Raw genomic sequence first — 21,235 nt, 5'->3', positions numbered from 1 at the left:
CAAAAATTACTATTCATTTCTTTACGCAGGCACGTCTCAATTAAATTAATAATGCGAGTAACTTGACGGACGGGCTGGCTTCTAGAGATATAATCCTGTTGCCTCTACCTTCAAATGTAACCCAAATCTGACCATTCTTCCACTACCTAATCCATAACCACCACCATCATCCCTTACTTAGACCTGGCACAAAGGTTATTTCTTGCTTCTCCTCTTAAACCCCTACATTCTATTTTCCCGACAGTTGCCAGAGCCATCTCTTTAAAACATTACAGGCACACCTTGGAGACAGTGTGGGTTCAGTTCCAGACCACCACAATAAAGTGAACTACATGAGTTTTTTTGGTTTCCCAGTGCATACAAAAGTTATTTTTACACTATACTGTAGTCTATTAAGTATGCAATAGCATTACATCTAAAAAACAATGTATATAACCTTAATTAAAAAATACTTTAGGGGCCGGCCCTGTGGGCGAGTCGTTAAGTTCATGCGCTCCGCTTTGGCGGCCCAGGGTTTCCCCAATTCGGATCCTGGGCGCAGACATGGCACCGCTCATCAAGCCATGATGAGGCAGCATCCCACATGCCACAACTGGAAGGACCCACAACTAAATATACAATTGTGTACTGGGAGGCTTTGGGGAGAAAAAGGAAAAATAAAATCTTAAAAAAACCCAAAACTTTAGAGGGCCAGCCCCGTGGCCAAGTGGTTAAGTTCATTTGCTCCACTTCGGCGGCCCAGGGTTTCAGCGGTTCGGATCCTGGGCGCAGACCTAACACTGCTCATCCAGCCATGCTGTGGTGGTGTCCCACACAGCAGAACTAGAAGGACCTACAACTAGTTTATATAACTATGTACTGGGGAGCTTGGGGGAGAAGAAGGAAAAAAAAAAAGAAGAGGATTGACAACAGATGATAGATCAGGGCCAATCTTCAAAAGAAAGGAAAAAACCACTTCATTGCTAAAAAATGCTAACTATCATCTAAGCCTTCAGGGAGTTGTAATCCCTTTGTGGGGGAGAATCTTATAAAAAACCCAATAGCCACAAAGCACAATAAGGCAAAGTGCAATAAAATGAGGTGTGCCTGTAATCACATCATGCTACTTCCCTGTTCCAGCTTCCAATGTGTCCCCAACACTTTCAAGTTCCTAACATGGTCTGTGGTAACCCTCTCAACCTCACTCGCCTTCTATCAGTCATCCCTTTGCTCGCTCCTCTTCAGCCAGACTTGTCTTGCTGTCCCTTGATCATGCTGAGTTCTTAAGCTTCAGGACCTCTATTCTTGTTCCCTCTGCCAAAAATGCCCTTCCTCCAGATGCTGCGAGGGCTTACTCCCCCATTTTGCTCAGGTCTCTACTCAAAATGCAGCTTCTTCAGTGAGACCTTTCCTGACAACCACTTCTAAAATGGCATTCTCGGGGGTGGCCTGGTGGTGCAGTGGCTAAGTGCGCATGTTCTGCTTTGGCAGCCTGGGGTTCGCCGGTTCAGATCCCAGGTGCGGACATGGCACTGCTTCGCAATTCATGCTGTGGCAGGCGTCCCACATATAAAGTAGAGGAAGATGGGCATGGATGTGAGCTCAGGGTCAGTCTTCCTCAGTAAAAAAGAGGAGGATTGGCGGCAGATGTTAGCTCAGGGCTAATATTCCTCAAAAAAAAAAATAATAATAATAAAATGGCACTCCCCAGTACTCTTCCAGACCCTTACTCTGCTAATTTATGTTTATATATAAATATGAACACACACATGTATTTGTCTATCTGTTTACTGTCTCCTCCACTATAATGTAAGCTCCATGAGGGCAGGAATTTTATTCTCCTCCCAGTATCTAGAACAGTAGATGCATAAAATAGGCACTCATATTTTAAAGATTTTATTTTTCCTTTTCCTCCCCAAAGCTCCCTGGTACATAACTGTGTATTTTTAGTTGCGGGTCCTTCTAGTTGTGGCATGTGGGATGCCACCTCAGCATGGCTTGATGAGTGGTGCCATGTCCGCACCCAGGATTCGAACTGGTGAAACCCTGGGCCACTGAAGCAGAGCGGCCAAACTCAACCACTCGGCCACGGGGCCGGACCCTCTTGTGTATCTTTAACTACTCATAATGTATCTTAATTCATATAAAAGAGACAAAAAGAAACTGCAAACATTCAACACCTATACTCCTGAGCAGCAGCACTTCTTCACGAACCATCAGAGAAATAAGACTAAAGAACGAACAGCTCAGAGATTCTATTAATACTGGAGACCCCATTGTCCTGTTAGAAGCTACCTGATGACAACGTAGAGTCAAATCCACAGAGGTTGTCTAGCACTTCCTCTGCTCCAAGGCCACCAGTGACATCTTCTGAGTATTCATCTTTTACCCAATAAAAGACTACTAGACTGTAAGTTTCTTAATGGCAGGATCCATATCTTCTTTTGTTTTTTGAGGACAATTAGCCCTGAGATAACTACTTCCAATCCTCCTCTTTTTGCTGAGGAAGACTGGCCCTGAGCTCACATCCATGCCCATCTTCCCCTACTTTATATGTGGGACGCCTACCACAGCATGGCATGCCAAGTGGTGTCATGTCCGCACCCGGGATCCGAACCGGCAAACCCGGGCCGCTGTGCCACCGGGTTGGCCCAGGATCTGTATCTTCTAACCTGCCCAGCAAATGTAAGTGCACAGAGGCACTCAAAAATTATTTACTGAATGAACTATGTAGACTTCCTTCAGTCTTTATATTTCTCTAACTGTGTACCTCACACTCCTCTGGCTAAACAGTTTTAAATCAACTATTTGGATAAATAAGTTCAAAAAGGTAACAGATTGTTTTTGGTCTAAATTATTTCAACAACTGTTGCATTTTTTGCTTACTTTGTCAATGTATACCTGACCCAAAAGTAGATCGTTCATCAACATTTTTAAAGTGGTGTAATTCACTATCCAAACAATAGTGGCATTAAAAAGTAAGCTAAACATAATAGGAATAGAGTCCCTTCAAACTCAATAGGAAGATTAACAATAGCTCTCAGTTTTAAATACACTTATCAAAATGGAACATTTTCTGCTTAGAAAAGTATCTTTTACTCAAGACAATACTGTCAATCTAATCACACTGAAAAATTTTTAGATACCATCTAAATGGAACTACATTGGTTTCCAAAATCTTCCTGTATAGATCAATTGTTTGGAAGCTGAAATCAGCCACCTGTCAAAAAGTATTTCTATGTTTAATTCTTGGAATTGACCAAGCACTCTTCTGTTGATTAAACACAGGATATAAATTTCAGTCTATTGATATTTTCCACATATATATTTCATAACAACTCTCAGCTATTTAAATGAAATTTAATAAAATAAAGGGTCTCAAGATAAACCTCCAGTCCAACCTGGACTGGGTATTTCACAATTAAATAAAAAGGTGACGAGTATTTTTTCATAGAGATGTGCCTTCTGTAATGGTACAGCAAGTTCAATAACTTTTGATTCAGAGAGACTGTACAGAGATGCAATTACACACAGCCCTTGTACTCACTTGCGACTACAAACACAAGGCGAAAGATATGGCACTTATTTCATAAAACAGTTTAAATCTTAAATGATCCCTCATTTATAGTCAATGACTAATAGGAGCAAAAGCTTTAATGTGGAGTATAAAACATCACAAACCTTTTGATTTCTTTACATCAGGCTCAGGCTCAGACTCTCGGATGAACTGTCCCAAGGCACTGACTCTTCCAAATGTCATCTTCCTGTGAGCGCAAAGAGAAGACTGTGATTTCTAACAGTCAACTTTAAATCAAGGCACTGACTCTTCCAAATGTCATCTTCCTGTGAGCGCAAAGAGAAGACTGTGATTTCTAACAGTCAGTCAACTTTAAATTAAGGCACTGACTCTTCCAAATGTCATCTTCCTGTAAGCGCAAAGAGAAGACTGTGATTTCTAACAGTCAACTTTAAATCAAGGCACTGACTCTTCCAAATGTCATCTTCCTGTAAGCGCAAAGAGAAGACTGTAATTTCTAACAGTCAACTTTAAATTAAGAAGAAAAAAATCAATTTATAAGTATCTCATCTAAATCTACAAAGCTACATACATAATTAATAGCTATCCCATGTTATTCAAAGTGGGGCTTATTTTAAATAGAACCATCCCCCACAGAAATCAAAATAATCTTCAATTAAATGCAGTTCCATTCAAAATCCCAAAAAGGTTTATGATATGTGCCAAGCTACTAGGTAACTCACAATTCTAAAATTCATACAGAAGAGAAAAGGCACAAGAACAGCCAAGGAGGTAAGACTTGCCCTAACAAGATCAAAATGCATTATAAAGCTGGAGTTAACCATATATAACAATTACATATATTATAAAGCTAAATAAAGCAAAGTTTAAAGGCAAAGAACACAGTGAAAAGTTGTATTTTTATCAGATATTACTAACCCATAATTAATATCCAGAAACACACAGAATTCTAACAAGTCACTAAGAAAACACCCAACAGAAAAATGTGAAAAGGAGATGAATAGTCTATTCATAGAAAAACCTGAACAACTAACAAACACACCAAAAGAAACTCAATCTCATAAGCAATAATCCAAGATTGGTTTTAAAAAATTAAAAGTTTGATATTAGTTAGTGTTGACAAAGATGTGGGGAAAGTTAGTATCTTTATTACTGGCTGGTAAGAATGTAAAATGTACAGATACTTTTAAAGGTAAATTGGTAAGACCTATTAAAATTTAAAATCTGCTTCCTGGTACACGGAAGTATATAAAAGGAAGTTTTTCACTATACTGTGTATAACAGAGAAAAATTGCAAACAACTTAAACACTCATCAATAAGAAAATGGCCACAAAGAGGCACAACACACTATGGGATATTTGGTCACAGTGATGAGCTATAATTAATATTATATATGGAATACTACAATATAGTTAAAATGAGGAATATACCTGTAGGGACTAACATGGAAAAATCTCCAAAACTCACCATAAATGCAAGCGCAAGATACAGAATAGAGTGTAATATCAATTACATAAAAATAAGCAAACAAAAATACACACCATAATTGTGAATTTAATTTTTTTATATTTAATGTATCTACAATTAAAAGTTAGTTAAAAGGACAAAAATAAATTTTGTGATACCTATATATTATTTCATTTCAGGCAAAGTGGATCTTATTTTAGAGATATCCTTCCTAATAAATTCCATTTCATATATGGCTGCTAATAAACAGATACAAATTTTTTGCCTTGAGAAAAATTTCAGGAAGATGCTAAACTATAAAACCAAAACCAACAATGGAAATTATCTTTAAAGATGGAGAAAAGTCATTATTTCACTTTTTCTGACCCATTTTACAAATTATTTTTAAAAATATTTATTTTATGCACAAAAAAACTACAGAAGTAGTCTTGCAATTGCAATTGATCTTGCAATTGATAGACTTTCTTAAATACAGTTTTAAATAAATGAATCAACCATTCCTTAAGAATAAATATTGCTGGGGCCAGCCCGGTGGCGCAGCAGTCAAGTGTGCACGTTCCACTGTGGCGGCCCGGGGTTCGCCTGTTCGGATCCCGGGTGTGGACATGGCACCGCTTGGCACACCATGGTAGGCGTCCCATGTATAAAGTAGAAGAAGATGGCATGGATGTTAGCTCAGGGCCAGTCTTCCTCAGCAAAAAGAGGAGGATTGGTGGCAGATGTTAGCTCAGGGCTAATCTTCCTCAATAAATAAATAAACAAACAAATAAAATTTTAAAAAATAATAAAAAAGAATAAATATTGTCTTTGGGAATTAAGTCATTTAGACCTATTGTCCATCACTTCCTAAAAGAAGAAATAAAGATTACTGTAATGCTGACACAGCTGAAGTGTGCTTTCCAAAGACAATGTGGTCATACAACCTTTTATTAACTTCAAAGTACTTTCCAGATTTCTTGGTCTCCCAAATATCACTGTTACTTTCCGATAAAAGCAATTAACCATGCTGAAATCCTCAGAAAGTTACACCTGAGCCCTCACTCTTAACCACGTTCTCCTGCACACTACATGTAAAAGCGTTGGGCATATAATAACAGATTAGAAACAATTTAAAATTTTTAAATTAAAAAATAAAAAAGATGCAAAATTCACTACACTTGTAAAAAGTCTAGACATGAGCCAAGTTTACCCTGCGTATGTCCGTTGATATAAAGATTCTGGATCCAGACTTGCAGCATCCACAATTATCGCTTCATCAAAATTTTTCAGAATTTTAACACTGGCTTTTTTCACACCGGACTACAAGAGAAATTGTAAAATTAGTAGCGTATTATTCAGGAATCAAATCAGTCCTGGGTTTGGAATATGACAGATTTGTACGAAATCTTCAGTGTTGGAAACACACATAATTTTCACTCAACCCCATCACTACTGAGATGCTTAACAGCAACAACTCTGAAACGTAACCTCAAAATATAACTACAGAAGGAAAGCACGATATTAAAATGTACAACATATGCATCTGTAGTCCAAATCTATTTGTTTTCTTAATGACCTAAGTTCCAACAAATGTGCTGTCTTCACAGCCATTACGTTCCCAAGTGTGCAAAACTCCCATTCATCCAAGCACATTGATCTTGGCTAACAGATGTGAAGCCCAACTTTTACGGGATAATCATGAATGCTTTGGTTCTCAGGGAGCCACAGTGACAAAAGAGAAGCTGAAGAAAACTTTCTAAAACGACCAGCTTGATGAGTGTTCTACCTCCCACTTCTCATCTCCACAGAAAAAGCAAGTTAGAATTGGTATTTCTATGAAACACAGACCCAAGGTTGACCCAGAAATTTCACTTCTAAAAATTCAATTACAGATAGCCTCAGATTTATACAAAGTGACTTACATATAAAATTATTCACTGCAGCATTATTTAAAATAACAAAAGATAGGAACACTTAGTATCCATGACTAAGGTATAGGTTAAATTAATAAAATACATAATTGAACAGACACAGAACACTCTATAGTGGGGGGAAAAGGAACTTTCTTTATGTGCTGAGAAGGGCACGTAATTAAAAAGAAAGAAGCACCAGAATAAAAAAAGGGAGAATACTTCTATGAAGGCCATTGCTACTCAGATATCAAAACCAGACATCACAAGGAAAGAAAACTACAGACCAATATCTATTATGAGCATAGATGCAAAATCCTCAACAAAATACTAGCAAACTAAATCTACCGATATCGAAAAATAATTATATACCATGACCAAGTGGAATTTATCCCAGGAATGCAAGACTGGTTTGACATCTGATAATCAATTAATGTACTACACCATATCAATAGAGTAAAAACCAAAAATCCACATATTCACCTCACTTGATAGAAAGAGGATTTGATAAATTCCAACTCCCTTTCACGATAAAAAAAAATTCAACAAATTAGGAATAGTAGGGAAATTCTTCAACTTGATAAAGAGCATGTATGAAAAACCCAGACCTAATAGCATACTAAATGATGAAAAACTGAAAGCCATCCCTGTGAAATCAGGAAGAAGACAAAGACGCCCACTTTCACCACTTCTATTCAACACTGTACCGGAAGTCCTAGTCAGCGCAATTACTCAAGGAAACAAAAGGCATCCAAAGTGCATAGGAAGAAAGAAAACTATTTCTATTTGCAGATGACAAGATCTTATATATAGAAAATCCTAAAGCATCCACAAGATAACTATTAGAGGTAACAAATGAATTTAGGAAAGCTGAAGGTACAAGATCAATACACAAAAAGCAGTGATATTTCTATGTACTATCAATGAAGAATCAGAAAACAAAATTAAAAACAATTCTATTTATAATAGCATCAAAAAGAATAAAATACTTAGTAATAAACTGACCCAAGGAGGTGTAAGACTTGTACATGGAAAACTAAAAAATGTTGCTGACAGAAACTAAAGATGGTCTAAATAAATGGAATGACATCCCATGTTCATAGACTGGAAGACAATATTGTTAAGCTGGCCATACTCGTCAAAGCTATGTACAGATGCACTATAATCCTGAACAAAATGAAAAAGCTGATCCTAAAATTCATATGGACTTGCAAGGGACCCAGAATAGTCAAAACAATCCTGCAAATGAAAGAAACAAAGTCAGAGGACACACACTTCTCGATTTCAAAACTTACAAAGCCACAGTAATCAAAATGATGTAGTATTGGCACAAGGATAGACACGCAGATCAGCAGGGTAGAATTCAGAGCACGGAAATAAAGCCTTCTATCTATAGTCAAATGATTTTCGACAAGGATGCCAAGACCATTCAACGGTGGGAGAATAGCTTTTTCAACAAGTGGTGCTAGGACAACTAGACATGCACGTGCAAAAGAATAAAGTTGGACCCCACCTCATATAATGTGCAAAACTAACTTAAAATAGATCCAAAGCCACTCTTAGAAGAAAATGTAGATGGACATGGAGAGTGATTGCTTAATGGACATGAGGCTTCATTTGAGGTGATGAAAAAGTCTGGAACCAGATGCGGTGATGGTTGCATGACATTGTGAATATACTAAATGCCACTAAATTGTATACTTTATAATGGTTAAATTTATGTTAAGTGAATTTTACTTCAATTTAAAAAATTAATGGTTTTTCTATACACTTATGAAATTAAGCAAACAATTCCATTTATAACAGCATCAAAAAGAAATAAAATACTTAGAAATAAATTTTTAAAAAAATATAAAACTTATACAGTCACATCACATAACGATGTTTTGGTCAACAATGGACCGCATATACGACAATGGTCCCATAAGATTAGCACCATATAGCCTAGGTGTGTAGTAGGCTACACCATCTAGGTTTGTGTAAGTACACTCTAGGATGTTTGCACACTGACAAAATCGCCTAATGACACATTTCTCAGAAGGCATCCCTGTCATTAAGTGATGCATGACTGTACTTGAAAACTACAAAATATTGCTGAAAGAAATTAAAGATGTGAATAAACGGAAAGACCTCCATGTTCGCAGATCAGAAGATTTAATACTGTTAAGATGGCAATACTCCCCAAACTGATGCATGGAGTCAATGCACTCCCCATCAGAATCCTGACTGGCTTCTTCGTAGAAATTGACAAGCTGATCTTAAAATTCATATGGAAACTCAAGGACCTCAAACAGTCAAGGCAATCCTGAAAAAGAAGAACTACGCTGGAGGACTCTCACTTCCTGATTTCAAAACCTACTGGAAAGCAACAGTCACCAAGACAGAGTTAAACAGAGTTATCATTTGACCCAGCAATTCTACTCCTAGGCATACACACGTGAGAAATGAAAACATATATCCATACAAAAACTTGTACAATACCATTATGCATAACAGCCAAAAGATGGTAACAACCCAACTGTCCACCAATTAATGGATAAACACAATGTGATATGTCTGTACAATGCAATATTATTGGCCACAAAAAGGAATAAAGTTCTGATACATGCTAAACATGGATAAACCTTAAAAACATTATGCTAAGCAAAAGAAGCTATTGACAAAAGACTACATATCATATGGTGCCATCTCTACGAAATGTTCAGTATAGGCAAATCTATAGACAGAAAGTACATTAGCAGTAGCATAGGGATGGAGAAGTGAAGAATTCAGAAGGTGACAGTCAAAGAAAACAGGGTTTCCTTCTTGGGTGAAAAAACGTTCTAAAATTGATTGTGGTGACAGTTAAGCAACTCTATGAATATACTAAAAAACCACTGAATTATACAATGTAAATGAGTGAATTGTACAGTATGTGAATTATATCTCAACAAAGCTGTACAAAAGAAAAAGAGAGAAAAGCATAGAGTATGATATCAGTTATAAAAGGACAAAAACAGGTAACACTAATCTATGCCACCAAGGGTCAGGATAGGAGCTCCCGTGGCAGGACGGAGGAGAGTGCCTAGAGGAGGGCCTGAGGGACTTTCTGACACACTGGTGATACTCTGTTTCTTGGTCTGGACGTGGGTTACATGGGTTGGGTCTAGTTATGAAAATTCTTCAAGTTATATATAGTTATAATACACAGAGTTTTCTGCATGTATATTATACTTCAACCAAAAATGTAGAAATATATTTTACGGTTAGAACCTATACTTTTTAAGCGCCTAAATAAAAACAAAACATTCTAGCCTATATCACAAAATAAAACGGCAACCACATTCAGAGGTCATCTCCTATGTAACCTTAATAGGAGGAAACGGTACTGAGGCAGTGTAATAGTACTGTCTTCTAAGTTAAGAAAATTTATCCAAGGCCAAGTGTCAAAAAATCCAAAATGCCATTTATTTATTTGTCAATGGTGACGAGAAAATAATTATGTTATATTATTAAACTTAAGGTGAAGAACACCAGACAGGGAATGGAGCTCTGGCTCTCCCACTTACTGTGTGACCTTAATAAAATCAGTGAACTTCTTAATACCTCCTTAGGTCTCTTCTCTTGAGATAACCCACTTCATGTGATTTTGGGGAGAATCAGACAGGGTTTGATATATGAAAGCACTCCAAAAAACCAAGAGAGGTTAAGCAAATGCACAATGGCACCAAAAGCTCTTCAGTGAAACACAGCATTGAGAAATCTAGGAGTTCAGTCAACTATTCTATAAAAAAGCATCCCAAATTTAGTTACTAAAATTTCCCAAATAATTACACAAAGAGCTCTTCAGAAGCTATAAATGTATGTCATATTATTTATTAAAAGCAACAGGTACAGTATCAAGCAGAATAATGGTAAGGTACCTTACAATATAATATATTTTTAAGTACCACCAATACTTTGATTAGAATATATAATATGTAGGCTAATTTTATTTCTCCTTTGTTTCTTCTACAACTTAAAACTTACAAACGGAAGCACTACTGGTATCTGAAGGAAAGGACCTGCACTCGTTTCTTCCTAATGGTAGAGGCAAACTGGTGACTACCTGAGCCGCTGAGCTGTCGGCGCCACCTGGGTGAGAGTCGTCAGCAGAGCCGACAGAGCTGTGAGCGGTCAGTGAAGCATTCGCTCCCAGAAAGTCATCTCCTCTAACCGAATGGATGAGATCATTCAAGTATTTGTAATAAAGATTGCTGGACAAAAAGCCAGGCAAAAAGACCTGAAAGAGAGGACAAGCATTATTTTAAAGTTGAAGCCAAATACAAATCAAAACTTTATTTTAAAACAAAATTTTACCTACAATTCTCCCAGCTGGCACAAATGATTTTACTTCTCCTTATTACACTCGAAGTATTATTATCCCTTTGTACAGAGTTTACATTGTAACTAAAATTACGTGTACAATTTATAGGTTTTTTTCCCTCAAAACACTTGCCAGGAAACTATTAGAGAGACTTGATATTTAGACGTCTTAGTGACCAGAAAACAATCCAGGGAGTGGATATAATTTGAAATTAGATTTTTCTGGTTTGTTATGAATATTAAAGTCTTTGTGTATATATTGACTTTTACTTTTTGAACTGATTTCCTTAAGATAAATTACCAGGAGTGGATTACTGAGTTAAATAGTATCAACATTTTAGTTTTGATGTATATGGCCAATTTACCCTTTAGAAGGATACTGTCAATTTGTATTGCTGGCAATATATCAAGGTATCTGTTTTGACACAGGCTTTCTAACACTGAGTTGTGTTTTTTCAAATCATTGTTAAATGCCTAATGGTACATGGATGTTTTAATTTGCATTTAAAAATTATTAATGATGCTGAATAAGTTCTCAAGTTTATTACTGGCATTTCCTATTCCCAACTTTTCCTTCACAGCACTTAGCACACGTGTAAACATCAAGGCCTGTTTAAAATGTGCCTTCTTTAAAGACAGAGCTCCAGGAGGGCAGAAACCACGTGTCTTTTGTTTACCGCTGTAACACCAATACCCAGCACAGAAATACTCAAAATACTGGGGAACGAATCATCTATGGCTTGATCCCATTTCTCTACTTGATAGTATTCTTAAAATTAGTATAAGATCTTTACATACACACATCTAGTAACATTTTGTTTTTCTCTGTATGTTTATCTTCCTTCTTACTCAGAAAGTTTACATTCTTTATATGATATAGAACTTTTCCTTTAAAGAAAGATTTTAATTTTAATCATGAAAAAATTATTACCCCTGGGCAAAAGCTGATACTCTATTCAGTTTACCACTAGTTTTTCTTCTGAGAAAGATTCACCCTGAGCTAAGATCTGTTGCCAATCTTCTTCTTTTTGTATGTGAGCCACTGCCACAGCAATGGTCACTGATGAGTGGTGTAGGTCTGCACCCGGGAACCAAACCTGGGCAACCAAAGAAGCCTAACTCAACCACTAGCCCACCAGGGCTGGCCAACCACTGGCTTTTTCTTTTTTTTTTGGTGATGAAGATTGGCCCTGAGCTACCATCCATTGCCAATGCCAATCTTCTTCTTTTTGCCTGAGGAAGAGTATCCCTGAGCTAACATCTGTGCCAATCTTCCTCTATTTCGTATGTGGGATGCTGCTGCGGTGTGGCTTGACGAGCAGCGTGTAGGTCCACACCCAGGATCCAAACCTGTGAACCCCAGCCTGCAAAAGTGGAACGTGCAAACTTAATCACTACGCCATGTGACCAGCCCCACAACACCAGCTTTTTAATGATGTGATTTTTTTTTTTCCTGCTTTATCTCCCCAAACCCCTCCTGCACACAGTTGTATATCTTAGTTGCATGCCCTTCTAGTTGTGGGATGTGGGACGCCGTCTCAATGTGGCCTGATGAGCGGTGCCATGTCCGCACCCAGGATCTGAACCCTGGGCCGCCACAGCGGAGTGCGTGAACTTAACCACTCGGCCACAGAGCCAGCCCCATAATGATGGGATTTTTAAATGTAACTCTTCCATATTCCTGGAATTCAGCTCTTGTGTGTAGCATTATGTAACCATGCTTACTTAACCCTTTTCCACTTAGATATACATTACATATGTAAGTAATACAACCTCATGGGCTTATCCTGGGCTCTGTGCAATTCCTGGTAAAATCTGTCCTACTTCACTAGAAGAATAAATCACTCACAAATTCCAACACTTTCTTATTAATATTACTAATAAACCATTAGTGATTCCCTATAAGTGATCATGATACACAAAACCAGTGTTCCAACCCTGATGACAAATATCGGTGAAATATATGGATCGCTCCTAAGCTAACTTTACCCAATACTGCTTTCTAATTATCCAAAAAGATGTAAAAATAATAGCAGTTAACATTTTCTAATGCCTACTACGTGTCAGGTGCTATGCTAATAATAGCACTTCATATTATCTTACCTCATTTTTATCCTAAAAATAGCTTTGAGATAAGTATCAATATTATCCCCATTCTACAGATGAGGAAAATACTGCCTGAGGTCCCTCAGCCTATAAAGATTAAGATTAATACATACCAAGTCAGACTCAAAGCCTCTGCTCTCAATCACTATGCTGCACTGCTTCAATTTTCTACTGTTCTGCTATACTTGATTTTTCCCATGTTATATTTTCTAAGTTCCACCAGCAAAAACTTCTTGTAGTTTAATACTTTTTTTTTTTGAGGAACATTAGCCCTGAGCTAACTACTGCCAATCTTCCCCTTTTTGCTGAGGAAGACTGGCCCCTGAGCTATCATCCATGCCCATCTTCCTCTACTTTATATGTGGGACACCTACCAAGCATGGCATACCAAGCGGCGCCATGTCCGCACCCAGGATCCGAACCGGCAAACCCCAGGCCACCAAAGCGGAACGTGCGCACTTAACCGCTGCGCCAGGGGCCGGCCCCCTAACACTTTTGAAGTTCTTGATTACCTTCTCCATGGTCGTCCAGGCCTGACGTAATGGAGTTGTGAAACAGTTAGGGAGTGGCCCACCTTCTCTGCAGATATTTGATTCAATTTCTAATCGTACAATATCATCAAAACCGAGAGGATGTGTGGCTTGAAGGGAGAAGTACCTATGGTAGAAAGATAGCCAAATAAAAAATTCTACAGTAAGTATAAGCAACTTTTGGCACCTACACCAGCGAATCTTCTGTGAGGCTACTTGATTCAGCCTGCAGACCTAGACTATAGAGCTGGGTGCTGACAGCCATCCTGACGGTCCTGCTGCAACTTTATTCCCACTGCCCAGACATCTGAATCAACCTGCTACCTCCCTATCTGCCTTCCATCATCATTAGTTCTTGTTTAGGATTTTCAAGGGTCAGGCAAAGAAATCAATCACACACATTTAAGGGGCATCTATTCTCTGTTCAGCACTTGACAGACAGAAATGGATTTAAAAAAGGGTAAGATATGGTATTTCCCCTGAAAAGAGAGCAGAAAAGATCCCTGCACAGGGTACGATGGACACACCATCATAACTATGAGGCATTCATAATATACACGTAGGAATTCAGAACAAGATAGTACTGAGGGTGAGGTGGATAGATTTGACGTATTTGGATAGAATAATGGGACTTGCTGATGATTTGGTATAGAAAGGAAAAGGAGTAATCAATAGTAACTCAAAGATTTCTTACTTCATATGATATAACATGCAATTAGTGTTTTGGTAATCTGATTATAAAGTTCATATTAAGAAAAAGCATTAAAAGCAGAAAAACGTATATATGTTCTCTTTCAAGCATTCTAGCGGCTTCTAACTCCTGTCTATGATACAATACAGAAAGGCTGATGAGGTTAGATTGTAGTGATGCATACGTAAGACATAAAAACAAACAAGTAGGCACTGGTAAAGTCAAATTTGGCACAATGAACTTGGCAAAATGACAGTGCCAGTCGGATGCCATACAGTAATCTTCATTTAAAAATGGCTCCCAGGGCCGGCTCGATGGCACAGCGGTAGTGCACACGTTCTGCTTCTCGGCAGGCCGGGGTTCGCCAGTTCGGATCCCGGGTACAGACAAGGCATCGCTTGGCAAAAGCCATGCTGTGGTAGGTGTCCCACGTATAAAGTAGAGGAAGATGGGCATGGATATTAGCTCAGGGCCAGTCTTCCTCAGCAAAAAGAGGAGGATTGGGAGTAGTTAGCTCAGGGCTAATCTTCCTCAAAATAATAATAATAATATTAATTTTTTTTAAAAAAATGGCTCCCAGTGTGAAAATGGGATCCAGTGGGAAAACCAGGATCTCTGCTCTGTGTGGTTACTGAGCCCCACCAGGACCTCACTAATGCCACTCTTCTCTTCCAGCATAAAAAAAAATCTCTTTTTTGTTATGTTTCCTTAACAAAAAGTGAGTTTCCCATCTTATAACAAGTAAGTTGGCAAATATTCCTCCATGATTTGAATTTTGGGGCACCACAGACCAAATTTCTAACTGTAAATGCTTGCTATTCCAACGTCCCTATAACAATGTTTCTTAGATAATATTTTCCACAAATATACCAAAATAAACACTTGACAAACATTAAGAATTGCATTCCAGTCCAAGTTCTGCCCTAACTTGCCCTGTGGAAGTCACTACCTCTCTGGGCTTTAGCTTTCCTACCTGCAAAATGGGAAAATCAGACTAGATCCCTAATCTGGCTATTCATCAGAATTATCTGAGGAGTCTTCTAAAAATAAAGATTCCTGGGTCACACCTCAAACCCGCTGACTCAGAATCTGTTAGAGAGGAGAACTGGAAATCTATTTTTAACAAGCTCCCAGGTAATTCTTATGCAGACAGCCCAGCATGAGCTGCAGAGCAATCAATGCTCAGGAACCACTGACCTAGATGCTCTTAGCCTTCTTCCAACCCTAATATGCCGTGCATTTTTCTCTACCCTCAAGTTATCCTCTCAGCATTTGCTTGTGGATACAAATAATACATTACTTTTCTTTATAGAATAAGAAAAGTTAAGTGAAAAGAAGGAACACCATGTGTTACAGAGCTGGCCACAGCCTTATCACTTGCCTCATCAGATGTTTTCAATTCTGTTCACTGTAAGATTTTGCCACCCTCTCATGTTCAAGTGAAGATTAATAAAAAACTATTATTCACTGAGTAAATTGGCTGAGCAGATTTGCACCAGAAAATACGATACACCCATACATAGATATTCAAGAATATATCTTTACAATATATTCCAATTAGTTTCATCTTTCTCTTATATTCCCTACCCAAGTTTCAATTACCCAAATTCAAGTTTCTTGAAAGTGCCACATTCCCCCAAGTTTCCCTCACTTTGCTTGTGCCAATGCCTCTGCCTAGAATGTCCTTTCCCACCTTCTCCAGCTGGCAAAATTCAATTCATTCTTCAGGATCTAATTCAGATGTTTCTTAGATAGTATTTTCTTTCTTCTGTGAAACCCTCTCTGAACTGCAGGATCATCAATCTGCTTGCCACACACAAACCTCCCTTTTCCCCAAGAGAAGCTTCTGTTCTAAAAACCCCCAAAACTATACACACCATATGAAAAGCAGCTTTTATGCTGCTCCCTCTGAGCTCCTTGAGAGCAGAGACTGAGTTTATTCATCTTTATTTCCAAAGTACCTATCAAATAATAGATTTGCTGAATGCTGAATATTTCTATCAATAACACTCACTTGTCATATAAAATCATGGCGTCGTTCTGTGCTTCCTGTCCGTCATACTGGCCCTTTTTGGCAGCAAGCTGAGACTGGAAGTTATCTGCTGCCAACCAGAACTGTAAGATATTCACTGCATCCTCTTTTTCCATGTACTAGGAAGGAAAAATACAAGAGGAAAATAAGACTATAAAAAGATTTCTTCACCATCTCTAATCTATAAGCCCCAATTATTAAAATACAGGACATTAGCAAAAACAAACAAACAAAAAAACAGATCCACTTGTTCAGTTAATGCCAGTCAGCAACTTATAGTCATTCAAGATTGAAAAGTTTAAAAATACTCTTTTCGGGGAACAAACTAACAAAAAACCAGCACCAAACAGTTGGATGCGAACTTTAGTGAACTGCAGTAAAAAGTATAGTAAAGATGGATTAAGAAGTTCCTCGCTGGCAAACAGAGAGAGTAAACTAATCAGATCAAACTTTTTATACCTGATCATCTCCATCATTCCATGTGACCATATTAACTTGAACAAATGCTGACTTCAACTTATGGCAAAGAGAGGGAGTGAAGAAACAAATCAACCAAACAACTGTATTCTTTGAAGAGGCAGAATGCAAGTACGTATCTAAGTCACCACTTTGTGAGACTGAGAATCCTCTTATCTCTACATAATAGTCATTTGCTTTGCAACAAAAGAATTTCATCTGCTGAATCCTAACAAATACCATTATACTAAACTGTATGCCTCAAAGAGATTAATATACTCTTACTTGTTGCAAATGCTTCACTAGGCAATCCTATTAAGTGGCTAAAGTAAAAGCGAGAATGGAAAAAATTTACTGCTTTTCCCTCTCTCTTCTAAAGTCTGGTCTGCAAATATCAAGTATCAGATTCTGTGGTTTGAAAACAGGTCCAAATAATCAAAATTATGCATTTTCTTATAAGCAAAAGTTTAATTAGGTTTTTCCAAATTAGAGTTATTTTACACTGATTTTCATGTTTTCTTTAATCTGACTAATATGCCATTAAAGTACTCTTGCCATTATATCTAACTTAAAACAATAATAAAATTATTTAAATCCAACTGATCTTTTTGAAGATTTGTCTCTTCTACGTTATTTTCTATAGACAGGGCCCCAGCATTTATAGTTTAGAGGCTGGAATGCTCTAATAGAGTGTGAAAGGAAACTCAGACTTTACCTCAGAGAAATAAAAGAGGGCTGACTCACAGAAGAGAATGTCAGCCAGGTAAACAGTTCCGCTGGTCAGCACTTCAATCTGGTATTTACAGAAATGGTGACTTCGCAGAAACTCACTAAAGTGCCTGCACATGGACAAAAAGGGAAAATTTGAGGGAACGACCAAGGAAAGAGCTTCATTGGGAAAAAGATACTCTTTCCATACTGTGCCTATTTTATCTTAAAAGCTTAGCTAAATGCTACCTCTCCTCCCAAGGTGTCGTTCCTTACTCCTCTACAGGTAAGTAATCTCTCCTACCTCTCAATGACTTTGTAATTCTCCTCTGATAATTAACACATGCTACTTCATATTACAGTAACCAAAGAACATGCCCTACTTTTCCTATTAGGCTGTAATCTCCCTCCTTCAAGGCAGGTATTATATCGAACTGTGCCTTGCACCGAGCACCCTTCTCATTAATGTTAAATGAATACATAGATCTTTTTTTTTTTTAAGGGCATGCAGCAGAAATTAATCTAGAAAAAACTCTGGAGGTAGTTTCAATAATCCTACATGGGTTTAGTAATACAGCATCCATTAAGCTTAAAAGCATGCACTTACAAATTAGGATATCCATCTGAAGACATGCATTGTTTAAATAAATAAAACAATTCTAAAAGTCACACTACGCTCACAATCACTCCCAAATGACTTCAGAATTAAAAATTCTTTTAACTTAGGAAATATTAACATGAAAAATTAAAACTTGCTTTATTTTCATTTCATAAAGTCACATAATTGATATTTAAAAGAAACCATTAACCAAGACAGTCAGAGTATGCTTGTAAGATCCTGTGAACATTCAAAATGCTTAAATCCTCAAAGATAGTTTGTTTTTAGTTGAGTGAAGCCCATTCCTAACACTGAACCCAAATTCCCAAGAATGCAAAACGTGAAAGTATGAAATTAACTCACTCTTGCTCCATTGCACTAAAGACTATGGACTGTGCCAAAACAAAACAGTTGGGATCCACCTGCCCATCTTCTCCACAAATCTTTGCTGTAAAAGAAACGGTAAATAATTAAATTTCAACTAAATCGAAAGTATACACATTTGTGAATAAAGTAGGAAATAACTGTAAAGGCATATAAATTAGAAGGTTTTATTTATTTATTTTTGAGGAAGATTAGCCCTGAGCTAACTACTGCCAATCCTCCTCTTTTTGCTGAGGAAGACTGGCCCTGAGCTAACATCCGTGCCCATCTTCCTCTACTTTATATGTGGGACGCCTACCACAGCATGGCTTTTGCCAAGCAATGCCATGTCTGTATCCGGGATCCGAACCGGTGAACTCCAGGCTGCCAAGAAGGAGAACATGTGAACTTAACCACTGTGCCACCAGGCTGGCCCCAAATTAGAAGGTTTTAAATGAAACTAAGAGAAAATACAGGTGAACAGCTGATCTTCAGGTAGGGAAGGTCTTTCTTTCTAGCACACGTACAAAGGCAGAAATCAAAAGATTTAACAACATAAAATTAACTTCTATACGTTAAAATACCTCAAAAACAAAATAAAAAGGCAAAGTAATGGAAAGAAATTTGCAGCATGTATGACAGTTTACTCTATGTATGACAGATTGTCATTAATACATCAAGAGGTCTTACTAATAAGAAATATCCCAAAAGAAAAATGAACGAGGGACATGAAAACACAATTCACAAAAGAACATTAAATGGCCAATATGAAAAGATATGCAAGCTCAATAGTAATCAAATAAATATAATTTTACATTAGAAAAAGGAGGCATCCCACCTTTTGTCTAGTAAATTGGCAGAAAATTGCTTTAACAATCCATATGCTTGTTTAACAATATGTATGCTTGAGCAGGGGCATGGGAGAACTGACACTAGTGTTGGTAAGAATATAAATTGGTATCTCTTTTTCTGGAGTGCCATTTGGCAGTTTCTAGCACAAGCTTTAAAAATGAACATACCCTATCAATCAGCAATTCTATTGCTAGAATTATAACCTAAAGAATTATGGATATATGAAAAGATTTATCTGTAAAGTTTATCACATGTTTTTTGGTAGAAATTTTAAAACATAAAATGTGCTAAAATTAGGAATTGCCCAAATAAAATGCAGCAAATCCATAAGCTGTTTAGCTAGCTATTAACACGTCTGGGGGAAAAAACACACAACCACGATGGCTGGTTTCACTTTAAGTTCATGACCTTAGTGGGACGTTAATGAAACCTAAGGATTGTACTACAGCTTCCTGGTCCATTTACTCTCTTAGTCTCCTAGGCAATACACAGCACATCATCTTCTCTCTCCTTAAACGTCTTAACACCTCTTCTATTCTCTTTGCTGATGACTTTGCTTCCTACTTCACTAAGAAAATAGAAGCAATCAGAAAATTATTTCCATCACCTCCATGACATCTACCAAGTCACTCACCCATCTACCCATGTACTCTGCATTCTCTCCTGTTACTGCAGATGAACTGTTCCTGCTCCTCTCTGAGCAAACCTCTGTTTGAGCACTGGATCCCATCCTCTTTCACCTCCTCAAGACTTTTCTCCTATAGCAACTGTCCCCTCTCTCCTGCATCGACTTTTCCTTCACTATCGTCTCATTCTCACCAGCTTTACAAACTGTTTGCATGTTATACATATATACTTGTTTGCATGCTATCATTCACCTTATATGCTTATAACACGTCACCTTAAAAACAAAAACACAAACCACTGTCCCTTGACTTAACATCCCCTCCCAGCTCATCTTTAGAGCAAAATGTCTCCTAAGAGTTGCCAGTACTTACCATCTCCACTCCTCTTCCTATTCTCTAAGATTCCTCCAATTAAGTTTTTGTCCCTAATGGCCACTACAATTAAGATGACCAGTGGACCAGTTGCCAGTCAGGTTCCCAAGTCCATTCCATTCCTAGTATTCATCTTACTTAACACATCAGCATGACTTAACACCTCTGATTACTCCCTTTCTCCCAGAAACAATTTTTCACTTGGCTTCTGGGAAAACTACCTTCTTGATACACAGTTGATGTAGGAGGGCCTACATTACTGGCTGTTCCTTCTAAGTCTCCTTTGCTAGTTCTTCCTCATCTGCCAGACTTCTAAATGTAAGGCCTGTCCTAACTCAGTCCTTAGACCTAAAGGTCTTCACTCATGACACTCACTCCCACGGTAATGTTATCCAGTTTCATGGCTCTAAACCCATCTATATGCTGATGACCTACAAACTTACATTGCCAACCTGGACTTCTGTTAGGAACGTCTAAGGCAGATGTCCAACTGTCTTCCTGACATTCACCATTTGGATGTCTAAAACTCAAACTCCTAATTTCCCCCATAAGCTATTATCCCTACAATCTTCCCCATCTTATAAATCTCCCAGGTATTCAGATCTTTAAAAACATGAAGTCATGCTTGATTCCTTTCTTCCCTCTCACACCACTCACTTTCAAATCATCAGCAAGTTCTGTTA

The 21,235-nt window shown here is 37.8% G+C and overlaps 1 protein-coding gene across 3 annotated transcripts in view; it reads right to left on the bottom strand.

Moving 5' to 3' along the window:
- AKAP10 (A-kinase anchoring protein 10) overlaps nucleotides 1-21,235 on the bottom strand; it is a 66,516-nt gene that overhangs the window by 9,306 nt on the left and 35,975 nt on the right. For 2 of the 3 annotated variants that reach the window (XR_011423526.1, XM_023653599.2), the window contains exons 6-12: nucleotides 18,703-18,787; nucleotides 17,749-17,872; nucleotides 16,560-16,696; nucleotides 13,837-13,981; nucleotides 10,962-11,135; nucleotides 6,175-6,284; nucleotides 3,661-3,743 (exon numbers count right to left, since the gene is read on the bottom strand). Coding sequence is in view for 1 of the 3 variants with exons in the window: in XM_023653599.2 (XP_023509367.2) it covers nucleotides 3,661-3,743; nucleotides 6,175-6,284; nucleotides 10,962-11,135; nucleotides 13,837-13,981; nucleotides 16,560-16,696; nucleotides 17,749-17,872; nucleotides 18,703-18,787 (858 nt within the window). In the remaining 2 variants the exon portion in view is untranslated. Of the gene's footprint in view, nucleotides 1-3,660; nucleotides 3,985-6,174; nucleotides 6,285-10,961; nucleotides 11,136-13,836; nucleotides 13,982-16,559; nucleotides 16,697-17,748; nucleotides 17,873-18,702; nucleotides 18,788-21,235 lie in introns of all 3 variants that reach the window. The other variant, XR_011423527.1, reaches the window with a different exon arrangement.

The sequence above is a fragment of the Equus caballus genome, chromosome 11, assembly GCF_041296265.1.
Source record: "Equus caballus isolate H_3958 breed thoroughbred chromosome 11, TB-T2T, whole genome shotgun sequence".
In the NCBI taxonomy this organism is placed as follows: domain Eukaryota; kingdom Metazoa; phylum Chordata; class Mammalia; order Perissodactyla; family Equidae; genus Equus; species Equus caballus.
This window is presented reverse-complemented; position numbering and strand designations above follow the sequence as displayed.